Below are 20,153 nucleotides of genomic sequence, written 5' to 3'. Positions count from 1 at the left end.
CAGTTTGCACTGCTCTCCACATCTGGAACTCAGTCCCTGGATGTGGGTCTAGAGTCTGCATGGAGGCATGACCAGGGCTTGGCTCTCCACCCGCACTGCAGTGAGATGGCTATTCTCCCCAGTTATTTCATACAAAAGGGAAAAGTCCCTTTGAAACACGGGTTCCCAGCCCCTCCAGCCACCAAGCCCTCTCCTTACATATGCCTCTCATTACTGCCCAGCACTTCGCATCGATACGGAGCCGTTCTTCCCGGGGGCTTACAGGTGGCTAAATGAGGCCAGCTTACACGGGAATAAATCACGCTTCTGTAACTAGCAATATTTCTTTAACCGGAGGTTAATAAAAATCACCGGCAAAGCCTAACCAATGGATCTAATTTATTTAGAGACTTTCATAAAGCTGAGGATAAAGCCCTCTGTAAAAGCTTAGTGCAGAGCCCCAAGGGAGCACCAGCAAAGAGGACATCCCGGAGTAGGAGCTATAAGCCCCAGAGCAAGGGAAACGGCAACCCGAATCCCTACGAATCCCTCAAAGGAAGGGAGGGGAGAGCCAAGTGGGAGATCATGTGTCGCCCCAAAGCTGCCGTACTTGGCCAGACAGACACCCACACATACTCTGCAGGCCAAGCACTCAGCTCTGGGGAGCACAGGACACACAACAGGAAGACAGTCCACATTACTCTCCTGGGGGACCCAAGGGAGGACAAAACACCCCCCCAGGAGAGTGCTGCCTGCAGTGTGCAGCACCCCAGACCACATGCATGAGCCCCCCAAGACCACACTGGATGCGTGGGTCCTGCATGGCAGAAAGGAGCTGCAGGGCCAGCTGACAGGGGGCAGGCTCAGGGCTGGACCTGCGTCCCTGAAGCAGGAAGCCCCCACCTGGCTCTTCGAGGGCTCCAGCCAGAGACTCTGTGGCTCTGTGGGCGGTCTGCCGGCAAAAAGGGCTGTGCTGAGATTCCCCCTTGCCCACTTGCCCATGCCTTCAGAGTGGGGGGCACTGCCTTCCAAGGACAGCACTCTGCGATGACACAGCTTCTCACAGTCGGTCACCATCTGAAGGCTGCCTGGGCCCGAAAGCTTGTCTTCCTGTGCGCAGCAGGGGGCCGGCCAGCCTCTCCCAGCCCCAGATGGGACCCTGCAAACCCCAGAGCAGCAGGAGGTCCTGTCCTTTTCTCCTCGGGCCATCAGAGTGGCTGCTCCGTGAGGGTACCACCCTGCTTCTTGGCCAGAGGCTTGACGGACAAGGAAAGAAGCTTTAAACACAGTAACGCTCACTTGAAACTTCTGGTCTAGAGAAAATAAAAACTTTAGAAGGGGCAAACTCAGGAACTGTCTAAATTCTCCCACATTCTTCCAGAAACCAGGCCCTTTAGCTGGAAAGCACATCCATAAGCTATGCAAACATCTCCCAGGCCTGACGTCCCTGACAAGAACTAACACACAACAGACATGACACAGTTCCCTGCTTACACAGTGGCCTCACACTCACCTCTGGCTTCCACTTACATCTACTTACAGTACCCGGTCAGGCAAGGAGCGGGCATCACTGGCCCTTGGTCCGGAAGCCAGTCCTAAGCCCCAAGCAAAAGAGGAGAGAGAGCCTTGTGGAGCCCACGGTCACTCCCTCACAAAGTGCATACTGGACCGTTCCCCTCTGAATTCCCGGGGTATGAAGCCATGCACCGGGCACACCACATGGTCTCTCATGCGAACACGACCTTCCTACAGGTCCAGAGGAGACACACAGCCTCGGTGAAGGAGGGGGCCGCCAGTGGGAGGGTCTGCGATCCACCACAGACCCAAGGGTCCTCCCAAGCTTCTCCTTACTGAGACCACCCTCCTGGGCAGACAGCAGCCAGCACCCCCTCCCCAAGCCCCAGGCACTGCTGGCCAATGTGAGTGTCACTTCTCCCTGTTCTCTAGACGCAGTGTAAGCCGGGAATGACCCATGGCAAAAGCAAGCAACCAGACTTCTGGGAAGGGACCGAGAGATGCCTCTGTCTTGGCCCAGAGCCACAGCACGAGGCCACGGTGGATATCCAGTCCCCCCCGGGGCAATACTGCAAGCCCAGAGATGTGGCACACTGTGGGCCTGACTTTGGAGCCGTGCTGGGGGCGCCGTGGTCTGCAAGAACTCCCTCCCTCCTCCTCAGAGGTTTATCAGGGGCAGTTTGGATCTTTATGGGCGAAGTTAACCAAAAGATTATTGACTCTGAAACACTCTCCCCGCATTTGACTGTTTTCCATTTGATGATGGATGATATTTAATACCTTCCAGTCTGAGTGCACTCTGGGTCTGTAAATACAGATCCCACTTTATTGCTACTTAATAACTATTACGACAGCGAGGGCTGGTCCTCATCTTCTGGGCCTAATGTTCCATGCAGATCTCCTGGGAAAAGTAGCCAACTACATCAAACAGCCGGCTTTCCAGAGAAAACACACATGCACACTCACACATACATACACAACCACGCGTGCACACACAGTGCACACATAGAATGCACACAGACGGCGGCACTCCATGAACACTCACATACCACATACATGTGCACAGTAACATACACATTCTCACACCCCAGCACACACAGGTACACACACTCACACACGCAGTCTCTGACACGAGGAAGCAGCGACAGGGACAGGCGGGAAGGAGCTCCCAGCCAGTCTCCTCACCCACAAAATGGGATTCTGCCAATCCTCACCCACAGTGTTCTAAGGACAACTGCATTCAGGGAAATCCGTCAGCATGACAGGGGTCAGCCGTCACTACTATTCATTTGGGTGTCTGCCGTTGGCTTACTGTAACACAGACACGCAAACATAACTGTCAACTTGGAGCACACCACACCCAGCCCCGCACGGAAGGCATGGACGAGCAGCTCACCATGTTGCGTGCTGAACCAGCAGCCTGTTCTCACACTGCTGATGCACCATGAGGGGCTGGACTGGCGACCGCCACACCACACAAGCCCAGGCAATCCCCCCACCCCACAAGCTCGGCTCTGCCCAGGGCAGGGGCTCTGCACGATCCAGCCCATGTGTGCTTCTCAACCACTGAGTGCAGGCATAGCCGAGCTACCATTTGTCGGATTCCCTGCTTCTCTCCCCTGTGTCACCTAGGAAGGTCTCGAGTGATTCTCTGGAGCGGGGTGATTCTGAGAGCAGGGCTGATGGAAAGTGTGTGCTGAACGATCCACTGGCCTGGCGTGAGCACCGGCTCAGGATCACACAGCCTTCCCCAGCACTCAGATGGTGTTGCCCTGTCCTGGGACAGGCCACAAGCATGTCCCCACCCAGGACAGGAAGTGAGGGTTCCAAGGCAGGATGTCCCGAGGCAGAAGCCCTAGGCACAGAGCCCCTGAGTTCAGTTACAACTTGGGCTTTCTAAGCCTCAGGTCCAGGCTCTTCCCCCAGAAGGGAGACACTGGGAGCCCAGCTGCCAGGCCCCAGCCCAAGTGCTGACTCGCTTCCTGACACAGCCAGGGACAGACCTTGGGGGGCCACCCACCCAGGGCAGCCAAGGGCCAGGGTCACAGAGGGCCTCCCGTTCCTGGAGAGAGGAGGAGAAAGGGGCAGCCCAGCCGGCCGTGGAAGGAGAACGGTGGTTCCACACCCCCAGCAGTAGGAGTCCCAGGGCAATGTCAGGGACACATGTGCCACATCCTCTCCTTCAGGACAAACCTTGGTGCAAGTCGCATCCACCTCATGGAACACCCAAAAGGCCACTGCAGCCTTGGATTTTGCTACAGCCTATGGTAAGTTTGCACTCCAGGAACCACCCTGTGGTGGAGACAGTCTCAAGGAACAGCTCAGTGCCTGGTGTCCCCAAGCCCCCTGGAGGCAGCCTGGAGTGAGAAAGGCCCCGCCCCAAGACAGAAGGTGCAGGGTCCCTCCCCGACATAGAGGCTGTGAGGAGCCCCCTCCCAGAGTGAGAGCCCGGGGTCCCTCTCACATACTCAGGGCACAGGCACCTTTCTGGACCCCCTCTCTGGGCTGGCACAGAGAGGACAAGTCAGGGAGCAAAAGCCAGCAACAGGGAGATGCCTGGGGACACCCAGAATGTAGACATGGCCCAGCAGGCCTATAGCGGAGCAGCCTCAGGCCAAGGGCAGCCAGTGGAGGTCAAGGGCATCTGGGTACCCTGAGACCCTCAGCAGGTCCAGCAGCAGCAGGAGGTGTGGCTCCTCAGGGCAGTGGCACCTGAGAGGCACCTGGCCAGGAACCACACTCTGAGTGCCACCACCACCAATGCCACCACTGTCACCACTGTTACTATCACTGGCAGCTCTGTCTCTGCTCAGGGTCAGGTCATTCAAAGATTGTGATCTCTTCCAAACCAAGTTAAAAAGACAGCAGATCTTCACAGGATGGGAGGGGGTTTTACGGTGTGAACAGGGACACAGGAGTCCAAGGTCTGCCCGTGGCACTCGGGCCCCTCTGGCCACCAGGGCTGCGTGGGCACTCCTTCCCCCCACACATGCCCCCCCGGCCCGGCGCTAGTAGGCCTGCACAGGGCTTTCCCAGTGAGGACACTCAGGCTTCTTCGCCAAAAACCCCCTGCTACAGATGCCTCAGACCCTAGCAGCCAGGATGCTGAGGAGCAGTGGGAAGCACCCACCCCAGGACCTCAGGAAGCAAGACAGAAAATACTTCAATGCTGTACTTCAGAAATTCAACACTCAAGCAAAAATGCCCCATAAACAAAATAGTAAAAGTGCAAATGAAGATAGCCCCAGCCTCCTGGCCCCCACCCTGTGGGATGGCTTGGAGTCTGGACCCATGCAGGACATGGGGACATGGCCAGCTAGGTAGGGCACACAGGCCTCACAAGCAAGTGTCACTGGAGAAGCCCTGTGCTAGGAGTGTCTCAAGGGGCCTAGGGGCTGAGGTCTCACCTGCTGGCAGAGAGGCATCTGAGAAACCAAGCCGAGGGTGGAGAACACACCATCCCTGCCCCCCAGCCCTGAGCGCCTTCCACACCGGTGTGGGCCGAGCAGGCAGCCACAGGCCGTGACGCCAAAAGGGCCAACCTCAAAGGAGGAAGGATCGAAGTGCAGCTACATGGAGATGGAAGCATGCAGGGGACATGAGAGAGGACGCCGTCCACTTCCCCTTCCAAGAACAGCATAAGTGATGGCAGCGACCAGGCGGCCAGCAGGCTTGTTTGATAGCCGAGGCCCAGCTCCTCCACCACAGTCGGGAAGCCCTAAGGTGGTCACCTCCGTGTAGGGAGCCCGTGATCCAGGGTGTGCACAGGACAATCCAGGAACCTGAGGAAAATGGGAGGTCCTACTCATACTAATTTTTATCACTAATTTTTTTAAAACTTTCCAAGTAAGTGCACTGAGATTGAACTCTTTAGTCCTTCATCACTGACCGTGAGTCACAGGCTTCTCACACGCTTCTCAAGTAAACACATATGTGTCGCAAACCTTTTACAAGGGCATACAGTCCATAAGTCCAAAAACAGGGAAGAGCCCCAGGTGGCCCGGGGGCCTCAGGTTTGTACTGGGGGCGAGGGTGGGGATAGGACAGGGTGCGGCCTGCAGCTATGCTCTGGCACACGGGGTGGGGACAGCAGGGAGCAGGCTAAAACCAAGGCCCCACACACAGGCCACCCTCTGGACCTAGAGGAAGAGGACACATGTCCAAGTCCTGCACTCCCGGGGCACAGCCTCGGCCCTGCCCTGGGCATTGGTCCGAGTTACAGCTCATCTCCCTTCCCTCTGCCCCCGGGAACTACCATTCTTTTAACTTCCACTGTTGGGAGGAAAGACACCATTTTCCAAGCTGCTCATTTAGGTCCTAACCTTCAGTACTGACAGGTCTGTATCCACAATGTCGCTGCAAGCGCTTCTGACGCCCAAACAGCCATCGGCGGTGGGCAGACGGGGTGGCCCGGGGGAAGCGGGCCCTTGCTCACACAGGGCACCGCACCAGGGCCCGAAGGAAGGTGGGAGGGGCCGCTCGTAGGCAGAGGCGGCAAGTGCCGACAAGAGACAGGGAACAGAGCTGGGATGCTGCCCTCACCTACCACGGGGGCCGAGCAAGTTACCCTCCCCGGTCCGATGGACACTTAGCAGACCCGTCCTGAGTGCCCCGACACACAAAGAGCCTCCTAACAGCAAACTGCTGATGAACACAACAGAGCAGGCCCTTCCCTGTCCGGAGCAATGAAGAGGACAAGTGAGCCCGGTAGCGGGGAAGGCTGCCGGCGAGAGAAGCAGGGCAGCCCAGTGCAGCCCCCGAGGTCCGTGGCTGGACGGTGGTGGGTCCAAGGGTGCCACACTACCCCCCACGCCCTCTCAAACCCCAACTTAGTAAACATTTTCCAACTGGGGAGGGATAGAAGGCACTTTGTTTTGATTTCATTATATTTCCTAAAACTGCTTTTCTAAGACTGTTTCTGCAGCCTTGACCCGGTTCCAGCTGCCTCCTCGGTGGGGAACACGGTGACAGGGGTGACAAGTCTGCAAATGGCGTGCTCCCATAACAAAACACGTGCATTTTTTTTTACCTCAGTGGATGTAAGAGAAATGTCAGCCTAGAAAGGTAACCCAAAGGGACAATATATCAACACCTAAAAATTAAAATTTGAAGATCCGATGCATGATCCGAGAGGAGCCTGCCTAGCCTTGGAAGGAGGAGGACTGCTGCGTTAAGCAGGACAAATGCTAAATTAGAAACCACGGGCTGGGTGACGTACACTGCCCTCTTCCAGGCTTTTCTCAAGGATCACGCAAAAGTGATATGAAGGAAGAAAGAAGCAAGGTCTGAATCCGAGCCTGAATTTAAAGGGTGTGAATCATTGCCCGGGCCTGCCCCACAGCCGGGGCAGGGACTGAGACCCCAACTCACAGCAGAGTCCCCCACTCCACCTCGCAGACTGCTGCCGAGTTCTGAGCCCAGATCCTGCCGTTCCCCAGTAGCTGGTGGCTCCCCGGGAGCTGTATGCGAGGCTCGAGGACGGAGGTAGGAGGACGAGGAAGTGCAGCGCAGACCCTACCAGGACAGCAGGACAGCAGGTGTGGGGACGGGAGGACAGGCACCCAGAGGCCAACGGAACAAATGAACACAGCAGGAGGGGTGTCCTCTGGGAGGTGGAGGGGATGCAGAGAGGACATGACCATGGTCGCTGGAGGAGAGCAGGGTGTGACAAGGACTAGGAATGGATGTGGACAGTGGGGGGCCTGCAGACATCTGCAGAGACTTCAGCAACACCAAAGACCAGCGGTCAGCACTGGGCACCCACGCAGATAGAGACATGTCACCGTGGTGTGCGAGGTCTCCACTGTGGCACACCCCTGGGCCTGGTCCAGCACAAGTCCGGGTAGAAGGACCTTACACTGGCTCTGAAATGGACTGGACTCTGCATTCAACATGGTCCACTGACCTGCAGCCTAGGTAGTGCCTGGGAGCCAGGCAGACAGGCCGGGTCTTGGGCCCTGCGAGGGCCACTTACTCAACACCACATGCCCCAAGATCCCACCTGATCCGTAGGCAGACGAAGGAGCTTGCCGTAAAGGACTGACTCATGCCCTACAGAGGGACAGTGCAGAGTCCACAGGACTACTAACCTCTCTGATCTGCAGCACTCTCGTCCTTAGCATGGAGGAGATGGGTGTGACGAGGGGCACACTCAGGCCTCTGCCGGCCACAGAGAGTGTCTGTCACATCAGTCCGGGTGTCGTCAGCACTCCTCTCTGCCTATGGAGAAACCACCCACGGCCGTGCAAAATCCATCTATACCAAAGGCCCAGAGCGCCAAAGGACCCGGTGGGAGCTACTCAAGTCTTGCCTGATGAGGACAGGCTGAGCATCAAAACAGAGAGAAGGGGGACAGCAGAGAAGGCCAGGGTGCCCCAGGAAGGGTGGGCCTCGAGGTGGGCAGAATAGCCCCCCACCTGGTCAAGGTCGAGCTCCTCAGCCTCATCATCTCAAGTCATAGGGACAGAGGGCTCTGGTCCAATTCTGCCTGGCACACTGTGGCAAGGCACACAAGGCATGGCACACCCCCCAAAACCACGTGCCAGGTCAGCAGGCCCCAAGACATCCCTAAGGGCATGTATGTGGATGGGAAACCCTGACAATGCAGGCCCCAGAGCAGGACAGTGCAGACATGCTGTGGCTTAGTGACTGTTATTACTCAGAAACGGCCACAACGCCCACAGCAGCTTCCATCCAGTAAGGACAGCTGGAATGCCCCCAGACAGAGGACTAAAAACAGACTGCCCAGAGGCACTACCCCTCTGCACACGCCAGATGCATCCCTGCCTGTCTCCACAGCCCCCCAGATAGCTGCAGATGTAAACACACGGTCAGGAGAACCTGCGCTCACCATCTCTGCGCAGAGCATAGAATCGCCGTGCGGGATGAAGCTGGGGTGGGGGCCGGCTTCGGAAGGGGGCAGGGTGCAGAGCAATCAAAGTCACCGCACTGGGGAGAGGGCAGAGGGCGTGCACTTGAGAGAGCACCCAGGACAGACCCAAGCCAGGCCCTGTTGACAGCCGGCTGCTTCTCAGGAGACAGGGCAGGTACTGGGCACTTTCCGCCTTTCCTTCTGTGCTACCTAAGCCCGGGAATTTTCAGCATTAAAAAGGAAGGCGTACAAGAGAAATCCTTTTAATAAGATTAGGAAACTTGTGGGCTCTGAAGAAGGACGCGGGAAGAAGATGAAGACTCGGATCAGAAGCAGCCACCGTTTCAGTTCTTTTGGGAGAGAAATGGAGGTAAGAGGCTAGGATGTCAAGCTGTGCACAACCTGCCTGGGTTCAGGCACCAGGAGGAGCCTGTGGCCAAGGCCAGGGCGGCTGGAGCAATGGCTGGAGGTGCACCATCAGAGTCTGCTCCCCGCCCCGGCCTCCTTCCCTCATGAGCCTAGTCCCCATCGATGCCAACTCTGGTAACCCCCACTCACCTGGGAGAAGCAACCAAGTGCCCTGAAGGCTTATGTGCACCCAGTTACACACTCGGCAGTGAAATGCCTCAAGACCTGTCCCAGGAGGGAGGCCGGGGGCAGGGAGCCAGACCCTACCTGCGGGGCTCCAGCCTCCAGGGTCCCCCTACCCAGTTCTGTGTCCCATGGGCCCATCAGGAACAAAGGGCCCCACCCCACAGAGCTTCTACAAACAGGGAAGAATAGGGAAGAGACACAGCTTCCTCGAGGAAGTGTTGGTGCTGAAAGCATTCAATGCGGAACACACTCTTCTTGTGTGATCCAGATACTTAAGTTGAAATTGTGCATCGCACGAAAACCTGCGTACAGGTGTGTATGGCATGCTCCTTCAAACTGCCAAGACCTGGAGGCACCAAGATGCCCCTTGCTCAGTGAGTGCGCAGGTGAACTGTTCTGTCCAGCGCTGAAGAGGAACGAGCCATCAGGCCATGCGAAGACACAGCGGAACAAGGGCAGCCCGACTGGAAAAGCTACACGCTGGGGCACTCCAACCGTATGATGCCTGGAAGGGGCACAACCACGGAACAGGGAAACATCAGTGGCTGCCCAGGTCTGGGGGTCACATGGGGACAGGGATCTGAGGGCAGTGACCGCATTCTGGGAGCTGACACGGCAGTGGCGCACATGGGCCATCATGAATCCTTCCAGCTGCACAATGCACAACACCAAGGGCTAGCCTCAAGGAAGGACAGGCTTCTGTTAACAACCATGGAGCAATAACGCTGTGTGGATTGTACCAGACCGAGCTCCAAGACAGGGGGCTCGCAGGAGAGCTACCGCTGAGGCAGGGCAAGTGGGACCCCGGCAGTCGGTATTTGCCCCATAATGTCTCTATAAACATAAAACAGCTCTAAAAAACAGCCTATGAATCTAAAAACACAAAAACTTTAATGTCCATACTGTAACTATTCCATTTATAGAGTATTGTTGAAATACCCTATTAGTAGAGACGGCAAACACAGCAGGGGACAACCGGGCAGATGTGCTTTCAGGGCAGCACGTGAAAGGTCTTCACAGCGGTGGAGCTTTCGTGCAGCTACACATGTGCAAGCACGACAAAGAACAGGTCCCCACCGCCACACATGCACGCACACACACACGTGCACATGTGCACACACGCACACACACACACAGAGCAGACACCAGATGCCCAGCTTTGATTCTGCACTGCAATCATGGGAGACGTTTCTAGGGCAGAAGCTGCAGGAAAGTTATGGGGGACCTGTCCCACCATCTTCACAACTTCCAATGGATCTACAGTCATTCACACAAACACAGAAACTCAAACCTAGTGACCAGGCCCCAGCACCAGAGGGTCACCTGGGGCCCCACTCCTAGCAGACTCCAGAGCTCAGCAAAGTCACCACAGCAGTGCTCCCAGGCTCTCACCAGTCTGCTCTGTCCCCTAGAGGGAGGCACACCTGGGTTTGGAGCACAGGCCTATGCAGTCACTGTGTCCCAGAAGTGCCCGGCACAAAGGCCAGCACGCAGAGCTCACTCCAGCAGGGTCCACGGATGAGACAGCAAAGAAACGGGAGCGGGAGCATGGGTCCCCTCCATCCCTTCGCAGCACCCCATCTGCCTGCACTGTGGTCCTGAGCATGGGAACCTTGTGTGAAAGCAGGCTCTTACAGGCTCTTACAGAGACATTATGAGAAAATATTCGAAACAGAACAATAAGAAAAATAACCCACGTCAAAAATGATGGGGTAGGCATTTTAGAAAACAACAAATAGGGGGCCTAACTGGCTGGGTAGGTGGAGTGTGCAACCCTTCATTTTAGGTTGGGAGCTCAAGCCCCACTCTGGGCACAGGGATTACTTAAAAAAGAAAAAAAAAATGGAATTCCATTAATCCAATAAACAGTATCCACCAGAAACAAACAGCACGTTTCACCATTGGCGGCGAAGTACCGAAGCTCCCGGATCTGCACACAAGGACAGAGCCCACATCACTTCCGCGAGGCAGTCAACGGGTGGTCCCAGCAATAAGAGGGAAAGAAAACAAGGAAATGAAAGGCACGAAGGCTGGAGAGGAAGAGGCCAGGCTCAGCTCTGCCAGAGCTGCTTTCCAAGGAGCAAGTTCAGCACGACTGCTGTGCACAGGGCAGCAGCCAAAACCCAAGTGCATCTCGGCACACCAGTAACACATACGAGGTCAGAGTCCTCAGAGAGGCCATGAAAACTGCACTGGAAACAAAATGCTTGGGAAAGTGTCTAATATAATGCATGTAACATGGGATGTTCTCGTTCAGAAGACAACGTGCGGATGTCATGTCTTCCCACACTGATTTACAAATTCACTGTAATCCTTATCATATTCCAGCAGAGTTTTTCACGTAAATGGACAAATGGATTCTGATGTATATAAGGATACGCAAGGACCAGAGTGAGCCAGGGAATCTTAGAGAAGAACCAATGTGAAGGCTGACTACCAGGTACGGACACGTCATAAAGCTGTACTACTGAAGACAAGGTGGCAGGGTAAAAAGACAGACAGAGAGAGGCAATAGAACTGAACACAGAATCCAGAAGCTGGACCGTCCAGGAACACCACTGGCGCGTGGTAAAGGCCCCGGGACACTCCACGGGAAAGGGCTGGTCTCTCAACAGATGGTGCTGTGCCAAATGCATGTTCAACAGAGAAAAAATAATCTTTCTGAGAATTTTAAGTGAGGTATAACTGAAACATAGCATTATTTTTTGGCATACAACATACGATTCAGTGTTTGCATATGTGGCAAGATGATCACCGGGGTAAATCCAGTTACCACCTGGGGGGGAAAGAGCCTAACACCCACGGCTTGTCACACCCAAACGTCAATCCGTAAAAGGTGAGACAATAAAGCAGTCAGAAGAGAATAGCTAACCATCTCCGTGACTTTGGGAGCCATAACTGTGGCGACTGAGGTCACCAAGGCTCAGGAGGTGCTGATGCAAAGGTAACAGAATCCGTAAGCTGGTCTGCGCTAACATTAAGAGCCGTTACTCGTCAACGGACACAATCAAGAGAGAAGCAGCAAACCACAGATGGGAGATGTGGCAGTATGCATCTCCCACGAGAGAGTCGTGGTCAGAATATGGAGAGAACTCCCCGAGAGAAGGGCATATAGCTCTAAACCCCCACACGGGGAGGGCCCACCTCACTGAGCACCAGCAGACCCAAACAACAGTGGGGCACCCCCACAGCCCACCAGAGCTCTACCGAAGCCAGAGTCACGACATTCTGGCACAGACCCGGGGCGCCCACAGGGCGGGTGTCCACAAAACAGCCTGCAGCCCCGGTGACGCTGAGCCCACATGGTGGACATCTTCTGCCAGTCAGCACCACAGCCTGGCATGCCTGACACAAAGGAAGCCCCTAGGAGGACCTCCGACCACCTGTCTGCTCCCCAGCCAGGACCTCGACCCAGCCCTCCCACCACCACGACCACCACCAGGGCCACCCCCTCACTCAGGGAATCTTTCAAGGGTGGGACGTCATCACTACCAAACCACGCACTCTAATCCCCAGGGTGGTAAGACAGCCGGGGCCTGCATCCTCCTCTCAGAAACCAGTGCAATGTGGAATTCGGGCTAGGGAGCAGTTAGGATATAGATAAGAGAGTTAAGGGAAGTGTCTGCTTTCATTTGTTTTTTTAATTTCTTGCTAAAAAGTTAGCTTTTACTGCTGAGGTTCTATAAATAACAAAATTCTATAACCATATTGTGGAATATTAGGGGCACACTGGAAATAGCTCATTTCAAATAGGAAAATGGTTTGTGCTCACCCAGTTCTGGAAGCCAATTTTCAATTGCTTAAAATAGTCATGGTATTTTACCAAGGTGATTACACTCTCAGCTATCAGTAACAATTAAACCCTGAGACGGGAGCCGCTTAATAAGGTCTCAAAATAAAGCCACACGCTCCAAGCACTGTAAGCGGAAATGTCAAGCACACAAACAGGGCCCGCAACGGGACCCGGGCGCACAGAGCCCAGCCGGCAGGCCTGCAGTCGGCCTGGCGCTGAGCTGCGGCGGCAGCAGGGGGCCACACACACCACCCTGCCGGGGGGGAACGGGTAGGGGAGGGCGAGGGGGGTCTCTCCTCAGCAAGGACAGGGGAAGACCAAAGACCCCACAATATCAGGCCTAAGAACAGACACCACGGAGGCACCCTGAGGAGGATGCACCTGAACAGGAGCAGGCCAGGCTGGGGTGGGACAGACATGCTGCAAGCCCACGGGGTCACTGCGATCATGGCCACACAGTGGGCCATGCCCCTGGCATGCAGCAGGCCGGCCGCACCCCGCCCACACAGACAGGCCTGATGAACGACTTCATCATCCCCCTGGCTGGCCAGACGGGTCCCTGCGAGCCGGACCCAGGGCTGCGCGGGAGATTGCTATCGACCCATCGGGTACGTGCCTTTGAGCAACAGTCAGTCTAAGCCATCAGTCAGTGCCAGGCAATCAATAGCTACTCTTTCCCGAACTCAGCAAGGCCCATGAGTGCCAGGGGTCAGGGCGAGGACGGAATGAGGCCAGGAAGGGCCATTGGGTTCCAACCTGCTGAGACAGAGAAAATGGAAATTTCATGCCTTGGGACCCGGACAGTCACCTTGCAGGACAGAAAATGCCCAAGAAGACAGCCAGGCCAAAACCTCACAAAGGTGGGGGCAAAGTCTGGGCATAGAGGGCCACGGGGTCCACAGGTGGGGGTCACAGCTGCCAGCTCCAGTCATGAGGCACTGGTTTGATGGGGCTCTCCCACAGGGATTCTAACTCGGCCAACAGAGAGGGCTCGCAGCTGCTGGCCCCCCTGGTGTGGTGATCTGAGGATATGGAGGCATGGCCACTACGAGGACAGGAAGGTTCTTCCCATACCCGCCCATGGCCAACGGACAGATCTTTCCAGAGGGACTCATTTAGCATGAACACAGGACCCACGGGCCCTGTGTGCAGCAACCGCTTCTCTGCTCTCGAGTCCCTTCCGGTCACCTTCAACACACACAATGAGCACACCTGCTTGACCCATGGGAAATCTGTGAGTGGACATACTTCATAGAAGGGGTGCTGACTTCTCCCAGAATTGGGCAATTCCTGCGGCACACGGCAGCTGGGGCCAGGAGGGGCTGCCCCTTCTGGGTGGCACACCCACCCCATCTTCCGGTCGACCCTATCCCATTGCGCAGGACCACTCCCCACATCTGTGCTCCCCACCGGCCTTGAAGGCACCTAAGTCTCCAAGACTTGGCGTCCACAGCATAAACCATCCGTAACTGCGCAGGTGGTAGGCCACGATATGCCATGGTCACCCGGCAAGATGGGGACATTTCTGCAGATGGAACTAAGTTCAGGTACCCTGAAACAAAAGGATTAGGTTGCCTTGGCCCCAAACTAAGCCACAAAAGCTGGGAGAAGCAAAGAGTTTTGCTGGTGTGGGCAGGAAAGCCACAGAGATATGCACTGTGGCCTCGACCCCCCAGGGCCTCAGGGCCCTCAGGGAAAGTGTGAGAAAGAACGTGAGCAGGCGGCAGCAGCAAGGACAGCCAGCACAGATGGGACCCCTATGGTCCTGCAACGCCCAGCCAACCTGTTGCAAACTCTCCCCAACAGCCTCTGCACCAGCACCCCACAAGGCTGGGGCTGCCACCCGATGCGGTCTGCTAGGACCTGGGACCCTAGGTCCTACGAAGCAGCCAGGCCCGCCCAGAACTGTGAGATAGCACCCTCGTGCCATGTCCACTGCTACCCATGGTCATCGACCCATCGGGAACCACCGCAGCAAGAGAAAACCAGCAAAAACGCAGGCTTGGCATATGGAAGAACTGTGCTGGCCCATGTCCCCACACCCCACGCCTGGACACCAGCTCGGAGCTGCCACCCCAGAAATGCCCCTGGGCTACCACCTCCAGGATGGTGAGGAACTACCTGTCCCCAGCTCCCAGGGGCCACTGATGCCAGGCTCCACAGTTGCAGCCAAAGGAACAAAAGCTCACAGCCACCCAAAACCTGGGCATCGTCGTGAGTCGGGGCCTTTGTAACAACAAAACCTGGAAGCCATGAAAACACCACGTGATGCCCGGGCATACGTCTGTTGCGTGCCCACTTCATGGAGTCCTGCTCAGCAGCAAAATGGGACCACACACTGATACGGGCACAAACTGGGCAGATCGGGAAGATCCAGAGTGGAAAAGCCAGTCTCCCAATGGCCACATGCCAGACAATTCCATGTTTACCATGCTGTTGAAAGGATAACACTTTAGGGACAGAGGATGGATGAGTGGCCGCTGTGCCCAGGCCATTGTGGGACAAGTGAGATGAGTGTGACTGGGCATGTGTGAGGCCATGCAGCGACTTGCCAGCGGCGGCGATGCCAAGCCACACGTGATAAGAAGACAGATATACACAAGCGTGTGCCCGTATCAGTTCGTGGAACCATGACATAGAAAGGAAGCACCAAGGAAGTGGTGAAGGGTGTAAGGAAACCTGTGTGCTATCTTTGCCTTCCTGTGATGTGTAACTATCTCAAAACAAAAAGCTGGGAATACGAAAAGTCATCAACAGGGCTAACAAGACGGCAGGTGTCGGGGTTGGGGGGAACAGGGATGGCCCACACGTGTGGGTTGGAGATGGACACGTCCATGTGAACCCATCCAGTTCACGGGAGCTCGGGAAAAGACCCAGGGCAGCATTCCTGGGTACGCGCACACACGAGTTAGGACATGCACATGTGCATGCATGCACAGATAGGCTTCCTGGCTCTGTGAGCTGATAGGGCCTCAAAGAACCAGCAAACCCATGCCCACTCGGATCCTGACGCTGCCCTTCAGGGCAGCAGGTAGGGTGCTGGAGGGGTGGCTGGTGCATGGCTGGGCAGGAGATGCTCGGGATGCGCCCAGGGACCCTGCAGCACAAAAAATGAAGAAGTACAAGGGCTCCACCCCCACGTGGAGGCTCGACTGGAAGAGCCCCCGGCTGCCGGGGCCATAAAACCAGGTAGCACTGGACTAAAACCAAAACCTACAGTCGATATTCATGGCCCATCTGCTATAAATAAATGACTGAATTACTGACACAACGGGAAGGAGAGTCGAATCTCACGTACAAGAATTTGGAATGGGAGCTACTCTGCACGGGGACCGTGTTCCCAAGTCCACCATTCGGACGGACACACCCTGATAGACACAGCTCGGCCACATAAGCGAGCCTGTCCACACAGCTAAGTCACGGCTGGTGCCCTGCCCCCAGGCAAGGAGGATGAAAGCCGCTGCCTTGCGACTGCCGAGGTACCACTGCAGGACATCTGAGCCACACTCAAGGCATGAGAGTCATCCAAGCCGAGGAGTCGGAGGAACCGTTACAGCCTGAGGCGCCAAGGAGAAGTGACCGCTCAGTCCCGCTGGGATCCCAGGACAGAGCAAGGGCGAAGGGTTAGCTAAGGGAACAGGAGGAAAGCACGGACGTCAGTTAGTGATGCCGGTCAGGCCTGGTTCGTGACCAGTAATGACCGCACCACACTGACGTGAGGGGTCTGTACAAGGGAGATGGAAGGCATCAGACCGCGTGAGGACTCTCTGAGCTAGCCTTACCTTTTTTCTATCAATCGCAAACTGTTCTAGAAAATGAAGTTTATTAAACACAAAAACAGTAGCTGTTTGAAAGCAAACAAGACCTTATCACTGCGTCCCAGGAGAAGAGCAGTCACCAGGCTGGGCAGGGTACCGTCCCCAGCTGGATGCTATCCAGGACAGACCTCGCAGGGAGGACAGCCCCAGAAGCCCAGGGCCTCCTACAGATCCAGCCAAGAGAGCTCCCACGAGGCCGGACAGACAGCCCTGGAGACGGAGCACCGCATGCCCACGCATAAGCACATGGCGGCGGTCCCAGGATCCCCACTAAGACTCCCGACCAGCCACAGCATCCTGCGGCCCCCCTTCCAAGCAGAACTGTAGTTCTTAGGCTGCCACACACTTGGGGGATGGGAGGGGAGCTGCATCCCCCATGAGCAGAGGGCACGCCCTGTATCTGTGGCTCGTATTTTTAAGTCTATGATGTATCCTACAAGTAAAGTTGGTTGCTTCTGACCACGCCCACCCCAGCCCCTGGCCTGACAACCACCAATCTGTTCCCGGTATCCATGAATTCAGCGTGTTCAGATCCCAATGTGAAATCATGCAGTATTTGTGCTTCTCTGACTTGTTTCACTTGGCGCAATTCCCTCCAGGTCCCCCCCATGTTGTCACAAATGGCGGGACTTCCTTCTTTTTCATAGTGAAGCGATATTCCATTGTGTGCCGATGCCACGTCTTCTCTGCCAGCTCCCCTGCAGCCAGGCACCTGGGCTGCTGTGAATGCGGGGGAGCACACACCTGTTCCACACGCTGGCTCCGCTGCCCGCGGGGAAACACCAGAGTGCGCTTGCCGGATGGCGCGGTGGTCCCAGGTTTCCATTCCTCAGGGCCCTCCAACCCGTTTCCTCCTTCGTGGTTTTCACATGCCTCACGAGCACTGTCCACACGGGAGCCAGTCAGGCTGGCCCATGAGGCTCCTTTAGCACACCACAGCCCTGCTTGCTCTGTGGATGGCAAAACGGGGACCCAGACGGACTAAGCACATTCTCCAAGGGAGCTTCCCACGCTGGGGATTGCAGCCTGGCCTCACTCCCACATACAGAACATCAGGTCTAGGCGTCCCTCACCCCAGCCACAGGAAGCCCCTCTGTCTGAGCCGAGGACGCGCCCTCCGGGCAGGCATGCCATCCACCTCTTGTTCCCTCTGCCCTCCACGGTCTGGACCGATGCCGGCAGCACGGGCTGCCCCTTCATGCCCATGCCCCCAAATCCTGCACGAGACTCTCACAAACTGACTCTCTGGCCCCAGCTCCACCACGGCTTCAGCTCCAACAACTTCCACCACATGGGGCATGAGCGTGGGGCTCAGTCGGTTGGGCGGTCAGCTCGATCTCAGCTCAGTTCATGATCTCAGGGTCATGAGAGAGAGCCTCCTGTCAGGCTCCATGCCCAGCTGGGAGTCTGCTTGGGAGCCTCTCTCCCTCTGCCCTTACCCGCCACCCCCTGCATACAAGCACACTCTTTCTCTCTAAAAAAAAATGTAAAAAAAGGAAAACTTCCATCACAATTAGCAAACGTGTGTCACTGCTTCCTGTCCCGTGAGACTGTAAGTGCTGGAAGGGCCATGAACCCACCCACGCGCAGAGATGAGCTGGTGGCACACAGTACACACTGGAGAAGGAAGGGAAAAAGAAGTGGCGGCACCAGGAGACGGCTCCGTAACCCTGACCGTCACCCACCACAAGCACCCAGGCCTAAGGACCGTGTCCTCACCTTTGCCAGAAGGCTGCCAAGATCCAAGACATGGCGCATGAGGGGACGCTGCATGACTCTCCCGCAGAGACCACCCGCAGAGCCAGGATGTCGGGGGCAGCCCCAGGGACCTCTATGCAAAGGCTGGCCGAGCATGACCTGGGAAGCCCCCTGGACCCAGGGCCCTGAGTAATGTCAAGGCTCTGAGTGACAACATGGCATGACAAGGAATGTGCTGGAGAAGCCATGATATGGCAGGCTTTTTGTAGCTGAAATATGACTGTCCCCTCCAAGCTTCATAAGCAGGAGGTCCCAGAGGCTGAGAGCATGAGGCATAACTCCTGGCGTCCCCCAGGTAGACCGTCTCTCCCTGGCATGGCCTACAAGGCCCACACAGTGTGGAGTTTGGGGCAGCGGGAAGGTGTCTTTGGCCAACAGGCTGGACAGCCCACATCCGTGCCTGGAGAATGTCTAGGGCCAGATTCAGGCTTTCTCGCCCCTGTCTCCTGAAACTTCAGCAACCAAGGGAATGTTTAAGTAACACGCTGCCTGCAGACTCCGTCCAGCTAGATATCAGAAGCTTGTCAGGCACAGGAGGATTAGAGAGAGCCCTGTCTCCACCCATAAGGCTGGGAGCAAGAATATTCAGCCCAGGGTATCTGGCCCCAGAGACCGTTCTCATTCCAAACCATGGGCCACAGGCCAGCCCCCACTTACCCTGTGCTCACAGGTCCCTGAAGGAAGGGAAAGCTGCCCTCGCCCACAGCCTAGGGCAAGGTAGACCCTGCCTGCGGACTGGGTCAGCACAGCCCCAGCCCTGCCCCTCACCGGAGCACTAGGTGGTGGGATGGCCTTCCAGAAGGGGGCCCACACCTGGGCCCTCTGAGTCCCAAAGGAACCAGCAGGGTTTGCTGAAGTCTTTGCTGGGATTCAAGAACCTGAGAGCATCCCAGGATAAAAGGCCAGTTTGAGGAAGCCACCATGACTCTCTGCTTTGGATGCAGGGAAGTGGACGCTCTTCTGTGGGAGAACACAGGCAGCTCCACACAAGCCTGACCAGTCAGACCACATAAACCACTGTGGTTAACGGTGCCCTTCCCTTGGTAGCGATCTGGACAACCATTCAAGTCTGGGGACCAGGTGCTCTAGCTAGACGTGGCAGGAACAGGCTGGCGGCTGCAGGCCGGGATAGCAGGCCTCCTGAGCAGGGCCAGCCCGGGCACCCCTGCCACACCCCGTACCTTCGTCAGCAGCAGGACCCGCTTCTGGAGTCTCCGCGCCAAGGCCTCCTGCGTCTCCCGCTTCTTCCTCTCCTCCAGCAGCTGGCTGCTGACCTGGCGGACCTCCTCCTGGAGCTGCTGCCGAGCCTTCTCCAGCCCGCGGGCGCTGCATGAGAAAGGCGAGAGGGCAGAGCGGTGAGACCTGGCCCGCGGGACACCACCCCAGCCACGGGCCCCCCGGGACCAGGACACGCTCGTCACGCTGGTCCCAAAATAGAGCTGCACGTGCAAGCGGCACGCTGCCATTTCCTCACTGGTGAATAGCTACTTAGAGCTTTTCAGGAGTTTCTGGATTTCAAAGAGACACCCAGGGTGATCCCAGAACACGCAGGCGGCGGGGGGGAGGGGAAGCTCAACCCCACACACAATGGGGAAAATTGTCGGCAACACAGCGCTCGGGGAGAAAGCACTTCTGAATGAGCTAAATTAGCAGCAAGCACTTCCATCCGGATCCCAGCAGCCAGATGTGCAGCCGTTGGGGTGAGGGAGCCCCCTCTGCCCGAGCTGGGCCCATTTCCCCACACAGCCCGGCCGGACGCCAACAGGGGTGAGGACACCCCAGGGAACCGGGGCACCGGGGTAGCTGCTCGACGGGCCACAATCCC

At 56.5% G+C, this 20,153-nt stretch overlaps 1 protein-coding gene across 4 annotated transcripts in view; it reads right to left on the bottom strand.

Moving 5' to 3' along the window:
* Positions 1-20,153, bottom strand: part of MAD1L1 (mitotic arrest deficient 1 like 1) — a 313,129-nt gene that overhangs the window by 169,840 nt on the left and 123,136 nt on the right. For all 4 annotated transcript variants that reach the window (XM_013047748.2, XM_004776342.3, XM_004776343.3 and 1 more), the window contains one exon: positions 19,510-19,654. In XM_013047748.2, coding sequence (XP_012903202.1) covers positions 19,510-19,654 — 145 coding nt within the window. The remainder of the gene's footprint in view (positions 1-19,509; positions 19,655-20,153) is intronic.

Source organism: Mustela putorius, unplaced genomic scaffold, assembly GCF_011764305.1.
Source record: "Mustela putorius furo isolate JIRA1106 unplaced genomic scaffold, ASM1176430v1.1 tig00000139_pilon_pilon_pilon, whole genome shotgun sequence".
Taxonomy (NCBI): Eukaryota; Metazoa; Chordata; class Mammalia; order Carnivora; family Mustelidae; genus Mustela; species Mustela putorius.
This window is presented reverse-complemented; position numbering and strand designations above follow the sequence as displayed.